General features: G+C 48.7%; 1 protein-coding gene across 6 annotated transcripts; it reads left to right on the plus strand.

Moving 5' to 3' along the window:
- The first annotated feature begins 4,383 nt into the window (after positions 1-4,383).
- H6PD (hexose-6-phosphate dehydrogenase/glucose 1-dehydrogenase) lies at positions 4,384-16,288 on the plus strand. Of its 6 annotated transcripts, none has more exons than XM_052792476.1 (6): positions 4,384-4,434; positions 6,915-7,085; positions 8,864-9,520; positions 10,709-10,826; positions 13,062-13,331; positions 14,016-16,288. In XM_052792476.1, the coding sequence occupies exons 3-6, from the start codon at positions 8,894-8,896 to the stop codon at positions 15,371-15,373; spliced, it is 2,373 nt and encodes a 790-aa protein (XP_052648436.1). In that variant the 5' UTR covers positions 4,384-4,434; positions 6,915-7,085; positions 8,864-8,893; the 3' UTR covers positions 15,374-16,288. The 6 variants fall into 6 exon arrangements, with proteins under 6 accessions (XP_052648436.1, XP_052648437.1, XP_052648438.1 ...); XM_052792477.1 differs by lacking the exon at positions 4,384-4,434 and adding an exon at positions 4,486-4,918; XM_052792478.1 differs by lacking the exon at positions 4,384-4,434 and adding an exon at positions 7,192-7,357 and having other exon boundaries at positions 4,940-7,085.

The following is a 16,288-nucleotide window of genomic DNA, read 5'->3' on the forward strand; positions in this document are numbered from 1 at the left end:
TGCTGAGAGCATCACTCTGTTAGAACAAAAGGCAGAAATTAGGCACAGCTTACTCGATTGATCAGTTCTGTTTTGATTCAGGTAGAGTACTTGGTGAAGATTAACTCTCCTCCTCCCCAGCCCCCAACTCCTTTCCCCTTGTCACTACTTTTATGGCATATTCGTGGTTCAGCTGCACCCTGGTTGCTGAGCGATGGCAGACTGCATCATTACTGCAGCAATGCTGCTGAAGGACTCATCTAGTCTTGGTGACAGAACTTTACACTGAGGCATTAAGTCAGGTTTTAGTCCCATGACTGGTTGGGGATAGCAGCAGAGAGGTAATTGAATTCGCTAGTAATGCCATTCACTCAAGCTTCACAGCAAGTCAGCTGTGTTAACATACCTTCCTGCCCCACTCAAGTTGCACACCTGTGAGGCATTCGCTGGACATGATATCTACAGCTTAAAGGCTACAGTTTAAAAAGGAAAGTCGACAAACAATAGAAACAGAAGCTCTTAAGAGGCAGTATTACTCTAATACTCTCTCACCTTAGAGTATCTCAGCTTTACTTTGATGCTAGGCTCTTTAGGAGCCAAGCTGTCCAGACAGAACACCAGAGCAGTCAGGTCTTAGGAACATCACCTGCCATCGCTACAACGGGGCTCCTGCATAGATCAGCTTTCCAGCCTCTAAACACAGTTTGTCTGGATGCACAGAGGTAGCATTGTTTAATACTAAACAGGCAAAAGTAAATCTAAACTTCTTAAACTGGATTGGAAATTTCCCTCTATCAGGCCCATTCAAGGCTTTAAGTGAGCACGCTTAACCACAAACCAACTTGAAGCACAACTGCAGCTCCAGAACTCCTTAAGTAGCTAAGTCATTGACTTGCCTCAATAGCCATAACAAAGCCTCTTTTTCTTACTCTCTCCCACACCAGTTTAAGAACTACTGTTATGATTTTTACAGTCTGGTTTTCCAGAAGCCACAAGACAGTAATTTTATTTTCTACTAAGAACCCCAGCTGCTGCACAGCTGTTCTTTATTGCTTCACAGCAGAAGTTAACAGCTTTACTCAAAGTCATGTGAGCTTGATAGTCTAGAACTTCAGAGCTTTCCTGGAAGCTTGTCACCCCAGCACAGGGAGTGACCAAGCTCCACCAGGCTCTGCAGCAGCATGACCAAGCAGGGCTCCCAGCTCATGAAACAACACACGAGAACCAAGGAATGATAAAGCATCCACAGAAATTACTCAGTCATTTACAGGCACATCTATAGATCATTGGCAGTAGATGCCTTTGCAGAGGCTAATAAATCTGGCGGTTATCAGACAAGTTTCCTCTAAGATTACTTCATCAAAAGCTTGCTATACTGAAGCACACCTTACCTCTTCAAAGCAGCACAAACCCCATCCTGGCTCATTTTCACCTCTCTACACTTTGAGACTAGTCTGTGACTGCAACACCAAGGGGCAACAAACTCCCACTACAGCAAGCTCACTTTTTTGGTATTGTTTTTCCCACTCCTAACTAAAGAGCCACTTGCTGTGGAAGAGCTTTCAATTGCTATGCCAAAACACAGTCTCTACTTGAGGTTTACAGGCTAGAGTTTCTCAACTGGTAAGCTGCTCTCTTCAGCTTAATACTTCCTCCTCTGAAACACCCTCTTTAAACACCAACCAGAACAGCTCTTTTTCCTACAGAGCTTTTATTTGCTTGTAGAACACCTGCCTCCTTAATGCCCCTTCCTTTGCTAACTACCTTTTATTCCTTTATTGGCATCACATGTCTCATCTGTCACACTGGACCTATTTCTCTTAAAGGAGCATGCAACTGAGTAAGTCTGAAAAGGCATTGACAAAAGCACACTTTTTCTGACAAAAGCACATTCTGATCCAAACCATCATCCCGATAAAATCTTACTTGCCCCAAATTATGAGATGTTAGAGCTCCTTAATGAAACTGCTGAGATATTTTTAACATGGTCAAAAAACCTATTTTATCTTCTGACCTTCAGCTCAGAAATAGCTGCACCATTTTTTTCAGACACTTCCAAAAATTGACTGCACAGAGTGAACCCCCCCCTACGATTTCAGCCTCAATATTTAAAGTTTGGCATCATATAACTAGCTGAAAACATGGTCTCTCAACAGAAGATGTTAAACAACTGCTGCTACTCCCAACTTCCAGCTCTATCTGGAATAATAACAGGCTCAAGTGACCAGGGTCTCAGCTGTTCATCTCATTCAATGTGCCAGAAATATGCAGCAGGGAGATTTGCACTTTAATGATTTCTGCTAAAGTAGATGGCAAAGCCCCTTTTTCTTCCAGAACAGAAAACAGACTGTGAAAGGGGACTCCCATTTACCTCCTCTCACAGTCTGCTATACCCAAACAGACCCAGATTAGCTTCTGAGAGCTAAGCAAGCTTTGTCATCAGGTCATTGACGGGTTAAATACGTAGCTATGGCATACAGCACTGATTCCCCTAAGCTTCTTGCTAAATGTACTGTGTAGTAATATCACACAGAGTAATAAGGAGAGATCTCTGGAGCTGGATTATCTGGCCAGCTGGCTCTTCAGATGAGTTATTTACCCCCTCACCAAGTTTAATTTGTTAAATTTCATCACTTCAGTTATGCTTGTGATCTACCCTCTGCTGGGTTTCAGAAATAGGGCCACTGTTAGAGGCATTCGGACTTTACCCAATCCAAAGCTGCATTAGTAACATGGTCAGAATCATAAAACGATGTGTAATGTGAAGCAGGGTAGACTGCAGTCTCCCTCATCCCTCGTTTGGACCCGTATCTTGCAGACAAACCTAGGTGCTAACACTCCGTGTCACTCTGGCACCTTTGCAATACCATGAAGGGTCTTTTTGAGATCAGGCACACATGCTGATGGAATAACCTCCAGAACTAAATGGTGAAGAATGTTATGACATCAATAAATTATACTGTAAATATAATTCAAAGTTATACCACAAATACAATGCAAGGCTTGTCTTATATATAATGTCATTGCTAGATTACCAGCCTGAGCAGCAAGGTACCCCAATTTTGTTTCTCAGTTCTGCCAGTGTGACTCAGTTTCCCCATCTGTAAAGTAGTTGTGGTAAAGCGTATCTACTTGTGTAAAATAATTTGAGACCTTTGAGTGAAATAAGACAATAGGAACGGTGTTTAGTCTTGCCATATAATGTAATGCCATTTATTACTGGATAGAGTTATAGCTATTTAACTGTGTAAGTTTGCTTTACAACTCTCTGCTATTGCCATACAAATCATGGTTTGCAAAAACACAGCATTTTCTGAGGTCTAGGCTGGTATCTGTGAAGTCTGGCTGGCCAGGGCTCTTAACAAAGGAGTCTTGAATATTCATATTCATTTTATGTGTTGCTTCATGGGGAGCTGGTGGAATCCGTAACTAGAGCCCTGACATAGCAGTGAGCCCAATGCTAGCAAAGACCCTGAGTCTGATGACAGCCTGCTTAGATCTTAGAGCCAGCAACTGTAAAGATTTCTATATATTAATGTACTTAGCGGAGCCAACTACGGAAATGATACCTATGACATTTTTCACCCCAGTGAATTTGAAGACAACATTGAAAGTTTTACATTGTACCAGGACATTTTATAAGAGCGCTCTGCTGTGTGCATTCTTGGGGCGTGGTGGTGGTGGTGGGCATTTGTAGAGTTTTGCTTCTCTTCTGTCTGCATCCCATCACTCCAGCTGCCTTCCCAAAACCCGATGTGTCTACAAGCACTGTCAAGCAGAACTGAAATGCGCTCCAAGAGGATCACAAGGTACTTCCTTTGTTTGGAAAACATAAGACTGGAGTTGTGGATGCACATGTGTAGTTAGAAGGTAGTAAGCTAGAGTCACAATAATTTCAGGACACAAAGCAATGCGAGGTCTGTAGGCAAATAACACCTACACACACACACACACACACACATATATATTTATATATATAAATTAGACCTGCCAATGCAACTGGGGAAAATGGAGACCTTTTCTTTCAGTTACCGAAACTCCTGGCCTCAGTAGAGGTTTTGGTCTAATGGTGCATTACGAACCTCTCCAGCCCAAAGGCGCCAGCAGAGCCACCATGCGCCCATCCAGGCGGACACGCCTGATGCAACCCCCGGGTGTTGAAAGGATGCCAGCCTCAGCGCCCAGGGCACAGTCACAGCGACGGTGCTCGGCTGGGGCTGGGCAAGGGTGGCTGTCTCCCACTCGAGGGAGAGCCCGCGCCCCCAGAACCCCCTTACCCCTGAGATTTTTCTTTTTTTTTTCCCCCTCCCGACCGCCGCTGCCCGGCGAGAGCCGCCGCCAACCGCAGACTCTCTCGGCGGTGGGAGGAGCGCCCCGGCGGGCGGGGCGCTGTGTCGGGCCCGCCCGCAGCCGCCGCCGCCGCCGCCCCACTCGCGGGCCCGGGGTGGGAGGGAGGTGAGTGGGGGCGGGGGGGGGCCGTGGCGGGGACGGGTCGCGGAAGATGGAGGCGGCTTCCCCCTGCCGCGGCTGCGTGTGGCAGCCCGGAAAAGGCGTCCTTTTCCCGTGGGGTGCATTGCCGTGCCTCGCAGCGCCGTGCAGCACGGCTGCACGGACGGCGTGGGCGGCCGTGCCGTGGACGCCGGGAGGTTCCGCAGGGCCGGCCCCGCTTCCTCTTGTGCAAGGCACGGTGTGCCGCCGTCCGGCTCTGAGGGAAACCGCCTTCCCAACACCCCCCCCTCCCCCCCCGTGTTTTTTTAGCACGGTCTCTCTCCCGTGTGCTGGTGTCCCTTACCTCTGTCCGTGGTGAAGGACGTCCATCGGGTCCTTTCTGCATTCCCAGTGCTCGGGAAACCGGGAGGAAATCGCCGGCGGACAAGTGTGGGGAAGGTGGATGATGAGATTTGGGTCTCTCCTGGCGCGGGGTGGCTGTAATAGGCAGGTACACACACACTTCAGAGATTTCATCACTTGTTTTTGGTGTCTGTGCGGCTGAGATGGTGCCTACCCACTGTAGTAATTTTTCTCGCTGTAACCCTGTCCTCCTGCTTCTCCAGGGCTTCGGAAACTGAGCTGCTGTCACCGTGCTGGGGCCAGAGCTTGCTTGCTTTTAGGAGCGAGACCGTATATCAGCGCTGCGTTGGATGGTTAACAGGAAAGGCCAAACACTAATTCATGCATCGCTCAGCTTGCTTTTAATGTGAGTCTCCACATTAAGCCTCTGACCTTTCCAGGAGCTGGTGGCGGGGTCATTCCAGCTCTAATGTTTGCATATGCAGAAGACCAATATGTTTTTCCTGATTCTCAAACGATCTCCATAACTCTTTCCTTCATGTGCTACATATGCATAGCCTTGTAGAAGCCCCAGGCCACGCTGCATTTGGCCAGGCGTCTGTGAATTATTTTTCAGTGGGATGCAGCAGTAACAAAAAAGATCTTTTTCATTTTTTCCATACAGCAGGGGAACTTACAAGACCTGAAACAAGCTCCTGTCAAACTGGAACTCCAGTGACTGTGCAAGGGAATGCACAGTCTTACCCTTACTGCTGGGTTAAGCCCTTAGAGTGTTTTATATGGATCGGGCACAGGAGTCTTTTTCTGAAGCCTGACTGAGTAACTTTGTTCTGTCTGGCTAGGGAATTTTTAGAGTTTTATTTTTTAATGTGAACAGTGGTGATTATCTGATATGAAAGCAGTAAACAAACATCGCTGGGTTTACTGTGCTTATTCTGGGCACAGTGTAGCACAATATTTTGCAATTGGGAGTGTTGTGAAACTGGTTTTCAGTTGGTTGGGAAATACATGTGACTGCGTAGCTGAATCTGCCAGGAAACTGCCTGGCTAATTCTCTCATTTCCTTGGGTACATGGAAAAGAATGACCCACCCAAACCCTTCCCATTCCATAGTAGGTACCCGCTCTTCAGCTGCGGTCTCTGTACACCATCGCAGTAACTGCAGCCTGCTAAGGTGCAGCGGGCAGTATGTCAAACTTCTCTAGGTTCCTGGATTAAAGGTTGCTCAAGCAAATGTAAATATTACTTTATTGCACTGAAAAACTTTGTCATCTGCATTATAGCCCCGTAGTGGGGGAAGGAAAACCAAACCTCTGCTTAAAATGGTAATTATTTATACTGCACGCAAAATCTTAGGAGCCACACTTCTGCCCCTCTGCAATTGCCAGCACTATTTGCTGGATTCCTTAAGTGGGTATGTGGAGCTTAAACAGCACAGCAAGAAGGGAGGGACGGGAGGCAGTCACAACAGAAGGCTAGGGAGACATGATACGAGTTAGATTTACGGACTACATTATACCTTGTTGAAGGTCTCCAGAGAAGAGCAATGGATACTGGACCATCTCTTGAGGGAGCGATGTGCCCTGTGGGGAGCAGCGAGGCTGTCCCCTTGCACAACGGCAGAGCAGACTGGGCTGCAGTTGTGGTTGGCTAACTGATGCTCAGCTCCGGTGTGATTTCCATGCAGGAAAGAGGGAAGGAAAAGCCAAGGAGTCTCCATGCAAACCGACCTTTGAGAGGGAAGCCCGGGTGCCCAGAAGGCACAGCAGCATCGTGCAAGTGTTGTCCTGCTATCCTTGGGGCGCTCGCTAAAACTGCCCCCTTCTCACTGCATCAGGGTTGTAGTCTTGGGAAACCCTTTCTTCTGAGGGTTGGAGTGGGGGACTGCTCCCGGGGGGGCTCACTAGGGTCAATCTTCAGCATGGATCTGAGCTCACATGCAAAGCAGAGGAATTAGTCAGGAAGACACTCCGGGAGCAGGAGTTGCCACATACGCCTGCATTTTGCCTGCTCACAAACAGCAGCCAAAAGGTTTAGCACAGCCAATGTGTATGGGCTGAGAGCTGGGATGTGCTGGGACGTTGCTGGCACAGGCATGTTCATTTTTTCTCTGCTGTAATTGGGCCTTTCCTCCCATTTACCAGAAAGGGAACGACCTGCCTTATCTTACTTGCTTACCTGACCGTTGATCAGAGAGTCTGCCGTACACTCAGTCACAGGAAAAGAGAGATCTGCGCTCTGGAGGGGCTGTGAAGAAGACGAGTTTCCAGCTACTTTTGCCACTGCGTTCTCTGTAAAGCTCCTGTATTACTCGGGTGAGTCTGCTGGGGAAGAGAAATGCAAGATCTATAAAGACCGGTTCGAGCTGCAGATAGGGAGAGATACTCAGAAGTTGCTTGTTTTAATTTACTTATCCTTCAGCTGACTTTGATCCTGTGTTGATTTAGTGATGGAATAGTGACTTTTCTGGGAGCTTTCCAGGGGGAGAACCAGTGTAGAGCTAGGACAACATCAGTGTTTCATCCCTTGCCATTCAAGGGGAGCAAGGACCAGGCCTTCTGCTCCAGGCTAGGAAAAACAATCCTGAGTAAGTCTGGGCAGGTAAAAGGTAACAGCTTTTGGTCCCGGGGCATATGTACAGTTGTAACTGGAGCAATGGAGCCAGTGTTATGTTTTCTAGCTGACTCTGAGTGTATGAATCTGATGAGACGCTTTTCTGTCTTGTCTCTGCCTGCAGAAGGTTAAGATGATCATGTTCATTCTCATACCCACGATCCACCTAGCTCAGTTGTGTGGTCACAAAACTGCCATTTTAAAATGCTGTAATCATGCCAGTGCAAAGCCTAGTGAGATTGCAACTGTACCAGTATAAAAAAGCCGTGTACTTTTTCCTCTTACTGTCAAAAAATGGCTGGTTTTCCTACACACATAAAATTAAAAGGCATAAATTTATTGACCAGAACCCAAAATTTTTAAAGATGTTAATTATCTTTTGTGATTTGAAGGCTATGCTCCAACTAAACACAACTTCAGAAAATGAAATTCAGAGAATGAGATAGAAGCTCTTACACTGGCTGAAATAATACTTGATGTAATGAGAACAGCACAATGGTTTATTCACTTGCTCTGGATTATCTCTCTTGAGATGTAAAGTCATTGCTGTGTTTCTAGGTATAAGAACTAACTGTCATTTCTCTTAAAAACACCTTTATTTTGGATTAGAGAAACAAGAATAAATAAGAATGAGCAAAGGGGCTTTTTGGTCAGGGAGACCAGCTGTTACTGGCTGCAGTGGTTTGAACAGGTACTGAGTGGAGAAGGCCAGAACGGGTGCTGACATGCACTCTTCAGTGATGGAAAGTTGCAGTAGGCAGAACACAAACCCCGCATTGTCTCCTGGCTGCATACACAACCATTGAGGCAGCATCTCGACTGGCTCATGTCTAGACTCAATTTTAAGGACTAAACTTTTTCTTCCCCTGTGTTGTTTTATCAGACCATTTGTCTCCCAGTAGCTCATTAGAACCTAATTCAGCTCTGTTCATGAGAGTGGTGATGCACATGAGTCATTAAAGTGCAGTGTATTAAAGAAGAGCCTGTGTACTGGAACTGCCAGTGGTTGTGCTTGTCTCTGAGCTGCTATGACAATATTGACATGAAGCAATGCCAAGACAACATAATACCGTTTGAGCAAAGTCCCAAACAGGAGGTTGTTGAAAGCGGTACTTAATTTGCAGGCACATGTGTTTGTAGCCAGCTCTGAAATCTGTATTAAAATGGATTTCAGTTTCACAGTCTAAAGGCATTGACACCTCCTCATTAACTCAGCTGTGGGAACAATGCTTATGCTACTGAAAGACCTTAGGCACACGCTGTCTTCCACTTCTTGGTTTGCATAAGGAGGCTGCAGTCTTTTCAAGAGCCCCAGTTACTACCATGATTCAAATCATGGAGTGGAGGAGACACTGTTGGGTGGAGGATGCAGGCAGAAGTCCCTGGCTTTTCAGCCATGGGAAAGCAGGTACCCTGCATTGTGTTTTGTAGTGTTATAACATGGACTGACAGATTTTCCTTTTTTAATCCTGTCCTCTAGTGTTCCTGGGTCTACCTTTTCTCTCCCAAGATGCTGAGAAGAGTCCTGTGTACAGTGTTGTTCATGGGAGCCTTGCCATCACTGGCTGAAGTGTCCCAGGGCCACATTTCAGTGGTCTTGCTGGGAGCCACAGGTGATTTGGCCAAGAAGTATTTGTGGCAGGGTCTATTCCAACTCTACATGGACCAAGTGAGCAGTGGCCACAGCTTCACTTTCCATGGGGCTGCACTGACAGCTCTGGAGCCAGGGCAGAGGCTGATGTTTGATGTGCTGAAGAAGCTGGCCTGTCCCCCAGACGAATCTCCCAACAGGTGTGCTGTGCTCAAGGACCAATTCCTGAAGCTGAGCCAATACCACCAGCTGAAGACTGCCGAAAACTACACTGTGCTGAACAGAGAGATAGAAACCCTGCTTCGCCAGGAGGGGCTAAAGGAGGCTGGAAGGATCTTCTACTTCTCAGTACCACCATTTGCCTACACAGAGATTGCCCGCCACATCAACAGCAGCTGCAGACCACCTCCAGGAGCCTGGTTGCGTGTGGTGCTGGAGAAACCTTTTGGCCATGACCTGGAGTCAGCCCAGCAGCTGGCTGCAGACCTGACAAGCTTCTTCAGAGAAGAGGAGATGTACCGGGTGGACCACTACCTTGGCAAACAGGTGAGCAGCTTGCAATGCGCAACCCCCTGCCAGGTTGAGGGACTTAGTGCCTGAGAGAGTGTTGGACGTCAGCTCTGCATCTAATGAGAGTGTTGTTCCCTTCTCGAATTCAAGCAGAGCCACTGAGTGTGCTCCCAAGCCTCCATTTGCTTATGGAGTCCTGTACTGTTACTCTTGTCCTGGACTGTGCTGCTGTCCCTCCTTGTACAGAGCAGAGGAAATATGCAGACCAAAGCAGGGCTTTCTCCCATTAGAGTGATGAGGGTCCCCTTTCCAGAGGAAAGCCAGGGTGTAGGGGTGAACTGTGCGTGTGCATGAAGGAGAGATGCAGAATTCATCTGGTCTTCTCACCAAGGTCAGGGCTTTGATTTCGCTGAATAAGCAACGCCCTTTCCATCTCACGGTTCATCCATCTCATTACACACAGGCCTCTCTGCTTAGCCATGGCTTCTAGAAGCAGTTTTTAATTTGATATGATATGGAGCTGATGGGATGTTAGTTTTGCGGGATGCTTAGGAGCAGGTTTCTTCCTGCCGTGTGCCCCATTCAGGGCACGGAGGCCTGGCTGCTGCAGGGACAGCTCAGGATATGGAGCTGCATTGTCCCGGAGGGAATGCGTTCAAGGGCATGCCATCCTTGTTTTAGAGGAATGTGATGCCACATTTTGAAAGCGGCCTGTTCCAGCCATGGCACTGTGGCCAGATTTTACTCAGAAGGTTGCATGTCCAGCTGCAAGAGAGGGGTTTTCTTCTCTTTTTTTTTTCCCAAAAAGAGCAGATGGCTTTGGTGGTGTAAGCATCTGATCTGATGTATTTCAGCACTTTGGAACTGTACGTTAGTCCCAGGATGCTCTGACTCAGCCCTTTGTCCTTTGATGGATATAAACTGAATGCCTTGCAGTTTGTAGTTCAGTCTTTTTCACATGCAACCTCAAAATGTCTCAGAAAGACCTTTAATGTCTGCTCTGTACAGTCATTGGAGACCCCATTGTGCATCACTGCAGGCTCTCTTGCTGATTTTCTCTGACCCACTCTGCTCTCTGCTGTGTGGCATGTCTGCTGACGCTCCAGAGCTGGCCACATCCCAGTGCTGGATGGGGCAGTGAGGCAGAGATACTGTGGAAATCTGGTGAGTTTTTGTTGGGTCTTTGGTGAGTTTTTGTTGGGTCTTTGATTTCTCCCTTCACAGGCTGTAGCCCATATCCTGCCTTTTCGAGATCAGAACCGACAGTTTCTGGATCCAATTTGGAACAGACATCATGTGGAAAGAGTGGAGATTGTCTTGAAAGAGACGGTGGATGCTAAAGGTTGGTGAGGCGAGTGTGCAGAGCTAGCGTGAGTGAGTGAGAAGGAGAACTGGCAGGTTCATTAATTATGTGAAAGTGGCCCTTGAGGTAGTGCTGGTGCAGAAACAAAAAAGAGCAGATGAATGATATGTTGCTCCTTGGAAATAGAGAGGGACTGTCTTACATTTCCTGTGCTAGGGACTGACTCACTTCCAGGTAGTGTTGCTGCTTCCAAGAAAAGATTCCCATTGCAGTTCAGCTGGGAGCAGGGGCAGAATGCCCCACCTTTTTCTGCTGCAGAGCTTTGGGGGTGTTGCACCTAGCTTTCTATCCCAGATCTTGGTAAAAGGCACTGGATTTGGAATTGATGCAATCTAAGGCCGCTTCAGTTCAGTGCTGCAATAATCTGGTTGTTGTGAAACAACCCTTTTGTATTGCTGTCCTGTTAGCTGCCAAGCTCACGCTGAGTATACATTTGCGCTATTCTTTGGAAGATGCTCTTGCATCTTTTGCCTGGATGTTACTCATATCGGCTAGCCGGTGTCAGTCCAGGTACCTACGTGAGTCTGTGTTTGCCTGTTTCTTTCCCTTCCTCTCTGTAGTAAGAAAGAGCATTGCAGAGGGAAAATCCAAGCCCAGACTTGCTAGCATGGGTCTCCTGCTGAAGGACACGGCTGCAATCCCTCCCTGCAATGCTGCAGCATCCGCTCTGCAGTGCTCAGCATAAAGCACTCTGGGCTGGACTGCCACCCGCAGCACTTCTTGGGATGTCAGGCGCCCTCAGTTCTGCAACATCAGGATTGCTTCTCCACTCGCTTTACCTCCTCTTCTATCTTCCTCCTCCCTCCCTCCCTCCCTCCCTCCCTCCCTTCCTTCCTCAGCCACCACAAACTCAATTAATGCAATTTTATCAAACCTGGAGTAATCTTTCATTTGGCAGCCCAGACCTCACCTGGGCCTGTTTGTGGCAGAGGGATGCATTGCAGAGAGATTTAGGGAGAACCGTGTTGTCTGTGCGTTGCCCCAGCTACACCCTGTGCCCTCCCCGCTCTGAACAACTTTGTAATTTTTCATTTGATGTCTTTTTTCCCCTGTGCGGCTTCAGCTGGCAGCCTGGCTCCCAGCAAGTCTGCAGCATTGATTACATTAATGAATGTGCCTTTGGATTAGAGCAAGGGAGATAAATGTATCAATCAATAGGGGAAGCCTATGGCCATGATACAGTCTGCAGTGTGGCAGACAGAAAAGGCATCTGTTTGAGTCACTTTCTTTATGAGTGTGCATTGTCCTTCTCCCCCTTTTCCCACCTGCATGAGAAGTCAGGCAGGGAAAGAGAAGCAGAGCTTTGTGCATGAAATTTTGTCTCTCAAAGGCATGGCTCAGCCAGAGCCTTCTGAGGACATGAAAACCAGTGGAAAAGAGGCAGTGAAAAGCAGTGCTCATTGCCAGGGCCCAGCTTCAGCTGTTCTGTGGACCTGGTGTGTAGCTATTGAGCTGCTGGGGTCCCTGCTCTGACCCCGTTTTCCAGCTAGTCTGTCAAAGCTTTTGCGTAGAACTGCACGTTGTGTGGAGTCCCAGGCTCAGGTGCTGTGACCTGTGGGGCAGGAGTGTCGGGGCGAAGGTTATACGGGGGCCCTGCATCATGCTGTATGTGGGAGCTTTGAGCTGAACGTTGCTGCCAGTCACTCACCGCAGCTTCTGAAAGCACAAGCAGTCCAAGAAAGCAAAGCTGCCTTCTGCTCTGTGCACTCAGGAAGTATCAGGCAAAAGCGTTACTCCTGCTGGGTTTAGGCTCTGTAAGCACCCAATAGGACGATTATGTCTGGCTCTGTGGAGGACAAGCAGTCCCGCAGGAACCTTTTATCTTTATTTTAGTAGCAGGGACATTTTGGAAGCCCCTCTGCAGGGAGATGAAAGGCTTAGAATCACAGAATTGTAGAATGGTTTGATTGAAAGGGACCTTTGAAGATCATCTAGTCCGACCGCGCTGCCATGGGCAGGGACATCTTTCACTAGGTCAGGTTGCTCAAAGCCCTGTCCGACCAGAGCTGGAACACATTCAGTGGTGGGACATCCACAACTTCTCTGAGCTTGATAGCTTCAAGTTAATTGTTGGGCCAGGAGAAGAGGAGCTTGGTGCAAACCAATTAGGGCTTGTGCTCTTTGTTCTCCTTGCCACACGTTATACACGCGGAGGGGAAGGCTACAAGAAAACCACATCAGTTTGCTAGCATCTTACCTCCTCTTTGTCCTCAGGCCGCACCAGCTTCTACGAGCAGTATGGAGTCATCCGGGATGTGCTGCAGAACCACCTCACGGAGGCCCTGATGTTCCTGACCATGGAGCTTCCAGCCAACGTGAGCAGGGCTGAAGAGGTGTTGCAGTGCAAGCTGCAGGCCTTCCAGTCCTTGCGGGGTCTGGACAAAAACAGTGCCGTGTTGGGTCAGTATCAGGCATACGCCAGCCAGGTACAGGAGGAACTGCAGAAGGCGCAGGACTACATCAGCACGACGCCAACCTTTGCAGGTGAGAGTTTGGTCTGGGCCCCGCAGAGGGGAGTAGTCTAGAGCTGAGGAGAGCAGGAGATACGAGTCCTTGCATGCTGATACCAGCTCCGTGACTCTGGACCTCACTGCTGACACGGGGATTTCACCAGGCGTCCACCAGCATGGTAACTGGGAGCTGTAACAAGATAACACTGTTGTCACGTTAGTTAACTAATGACCCAGTGAATGGGAAGCATTGCATAAGAGCTAAGTCCCATTATTCTTGATAAGATCTCTGCGTTATTTTTAGAAGTGGCCTGCAAACTCCTTTGCCTTTCCATAAAGTCGAGTTGCTCTCTGCATCTGAGGGGTAAAGCGTTGGCAGTTGTCTGTGATTAGTAGACCGCAAGGCCATCTGTGGCCATGCTGTGTCTTCTGACCATTAAATATTTTGTCTGAATGATATTCGTGCTCAGAAACTGGTCTCCTGCGAGATGAAAGGAGGCTAATCAAGTAGGATACCTGGGAGGAAGCACAGCAGGGTAGCTGGAGAGCCGTTGTTCCAGTGATGTCATGGAAGGGCTGAAGGTGGAGGAAGAGACACAGTTAGATGCCAAGATTTCTGGGCGCTAAGGAAGGAGAATGATGTGTAGGTGGTAGAGATCCTCTCAAATCTGCTTGCTATTCGCTTTTAATTTGGTAGCTGACATCACTGTCATTTCAGGTGTGCTGATTCACAGCGACAGCCTGCGTTGGGAAGGGGTCCCTTTTCTCCTCACTTCTGGGAAAGCTCTGGATGAGCGGGTAGGTTATGTCCGTGTTCTCTTCAAGAACCGGGCCTACTGCACTCAGAGTGAGGCTCTGAGGGATGCTGAGCACAGCCAATGTAAAGCCAAGCAGATCGTCTTCTACATTGGGCACGGCGCACTCAACACCCCTGCAGTGCTTGTGAGCAGGAACCTTTTCAGGCCTGTCATGCCAGAAGGCAGTTGGAGAGAAGCAGTGGGTCAGTCGGACCTGCACATTTTTGGACAACCATTGTCTGACTACTACGTGTACAGCCCTGTGAAAGAGAGAGATGCGTATTCTGTCCTCATCTCCAACATCTACCACGGCAGGAAGGACTTCTTCATTACCACCGAGAACCTACTGGCCTCCTGGGCATTCTGGACACCGCTGCTGGATAGCATTTCCCACCAGCCCCTCCGCCTCTACCCTGGGGGTGTGGAGAACCAGCACCTCTTAGACTTTGAAATGGAGAGTGGGGAAGTGGCATTCACACTGGCAGAGGCAGTGGAACTGCTGACCCCCAACAGGCTGATGCCAAGTGATTACAGGACAATCCAGTCCAAATTTCGGCAAAGTCCCCTAGTCTCAGCGTGGTCTGAGGACCTGATTTCCCAACTGGCTTCTGACATTGAGAAGACAGCGAGCAGGGCTGTGGCACGCTCCGGGCAGTTCCATCTGGCACTGTCAGGTGGCTCAAGCCCGGTGGTCCTATTCCAGCGGCTGGCAAGACACCATTATGCCTTCCCATGGAAGCACACCCACATCTGGCTGGTAGATGAACGCTGCGTCCCTCTCACCGACACTGAGTCCAACTTCTTCAGCTTGCACAACCACCTCCTCCAGAGTGTCAGGGTGCCCTACTTCAATGTCCACCCCATGCCTGTGCACCTGAACCAGCGGCTCTGCGTGGAAGAGGACGGAGGCACGGAGCTGTACGCCAAGGAGATCGTGGCCCTGGTGGCCAATGCCAGCTTTGACCTGGTGCTGCTGGGGGTGGGCACCGATGGGCACACTGCCTCGCTCTTCCCCCAGTCTGAAAATGGCTTGGAAGGCGCTCAGACTGTGGTGCTGACTGAAAGCCCCGTCAAACCTCACCAAAGGATGAGCCTTAGCCTACCCCTCATCAACAAGGCCAGGCAGGTGTTTGTCCTGGTTTTGGGGAAGGGCAAGCACGACATCACCATCCTGCTCAGCAGAGTGGGCCATGAGCCAAGGAAATGGCCTATCTCAGGTGTCAGCCCCAGCTCTGGCCAGCTGGTGTGGTATGTGGATTACGAAGCCCTGCTTGGGTGATGCCTTCACAGTGTCCCTCCTCCCTTGTCTGCGTGGCCCTTACAGCCTGGATTTTCCTACACAATGTCCATGTTTTTCTGTTGCCAGCAGCAGCTTCATCTCTGACAGACTCCTCTAACCTTCTGGGAAATCCGTGGCCTGCAGTGCCTCTGACATTTGAGCCCGGAAAGCAGCTCGGCTCAGTGTTCAGAGCTAAGTAGGAGCCAAGAGCCCGCTGCAGCATTTCTGGCTCTGCTAGGGATTCTGACTGTGACTTTGGACAAATTACCTCACCTTGAAGTGCCTCAGTTTTCCCTGTCAGGCCTTTGTGGTTATTAGCATTTAACTACCTCGCAGGCGCTATGGGGGACTTGTTAAATTAAGTACCTGCCAATTTTTTTTCCTTTTTTTTTTTTTATAATTCTCAGGCTAAAAGACAGTAATAACATGTTCATCCTCTGCCCTGCTCAGTCTGGCTGGGACAGAGTCGTCGTCTCGGTAAAGTGATGGTTCTGTGCACATGGGTGTGTAATCTTGTATGTGCAGCCCCTCTTGGGGTCAGCCAGCCACCGACTATGGCTGTGCTCTCCTGGAAGCACAGACACCCATTAACTTTTGTGGCATGTGGCCCCTAAATTCTGACACTGATTTGTGAGCTCGCTGCAGTCCTGAGTCTTTGCAAATTGCCCAGCAGCAGAGGCTGAGTTTATAAGCAGTAATTTGCTGCTTTCATTAAGTGGATAGCTGATGCCATGGGGGGTGGAAAAGGAAGACACATTGCTTTTTAGGCTGTGGGAATAATGGGGACAGGGTGAGGAATATGGCAGTTCACAGAGCTCTTATTTGCCTGCAGTGCAATAATTATTGAGGGAAAAGCTTGGTGTTTAGAGGTGGTGTTTGGGTTTAGCTAGCAAAGAAATGTCTTCTTTAACCGTC

The sequence above is a fragment of the Harpia harpyja genome, chromosome 7 (genome assembly GCF_026419915.1).
Source record: "Harpia harpyja isolate bHarHar1 chromosome 7, bHarHar1 primary haplotype, whole genome shotgun sequence".
NCBI lineage: Eukaryota > Metazoa > Chordata > Aves > Accipitriformes > Accipitridae > Harpia > Harpia harpyja.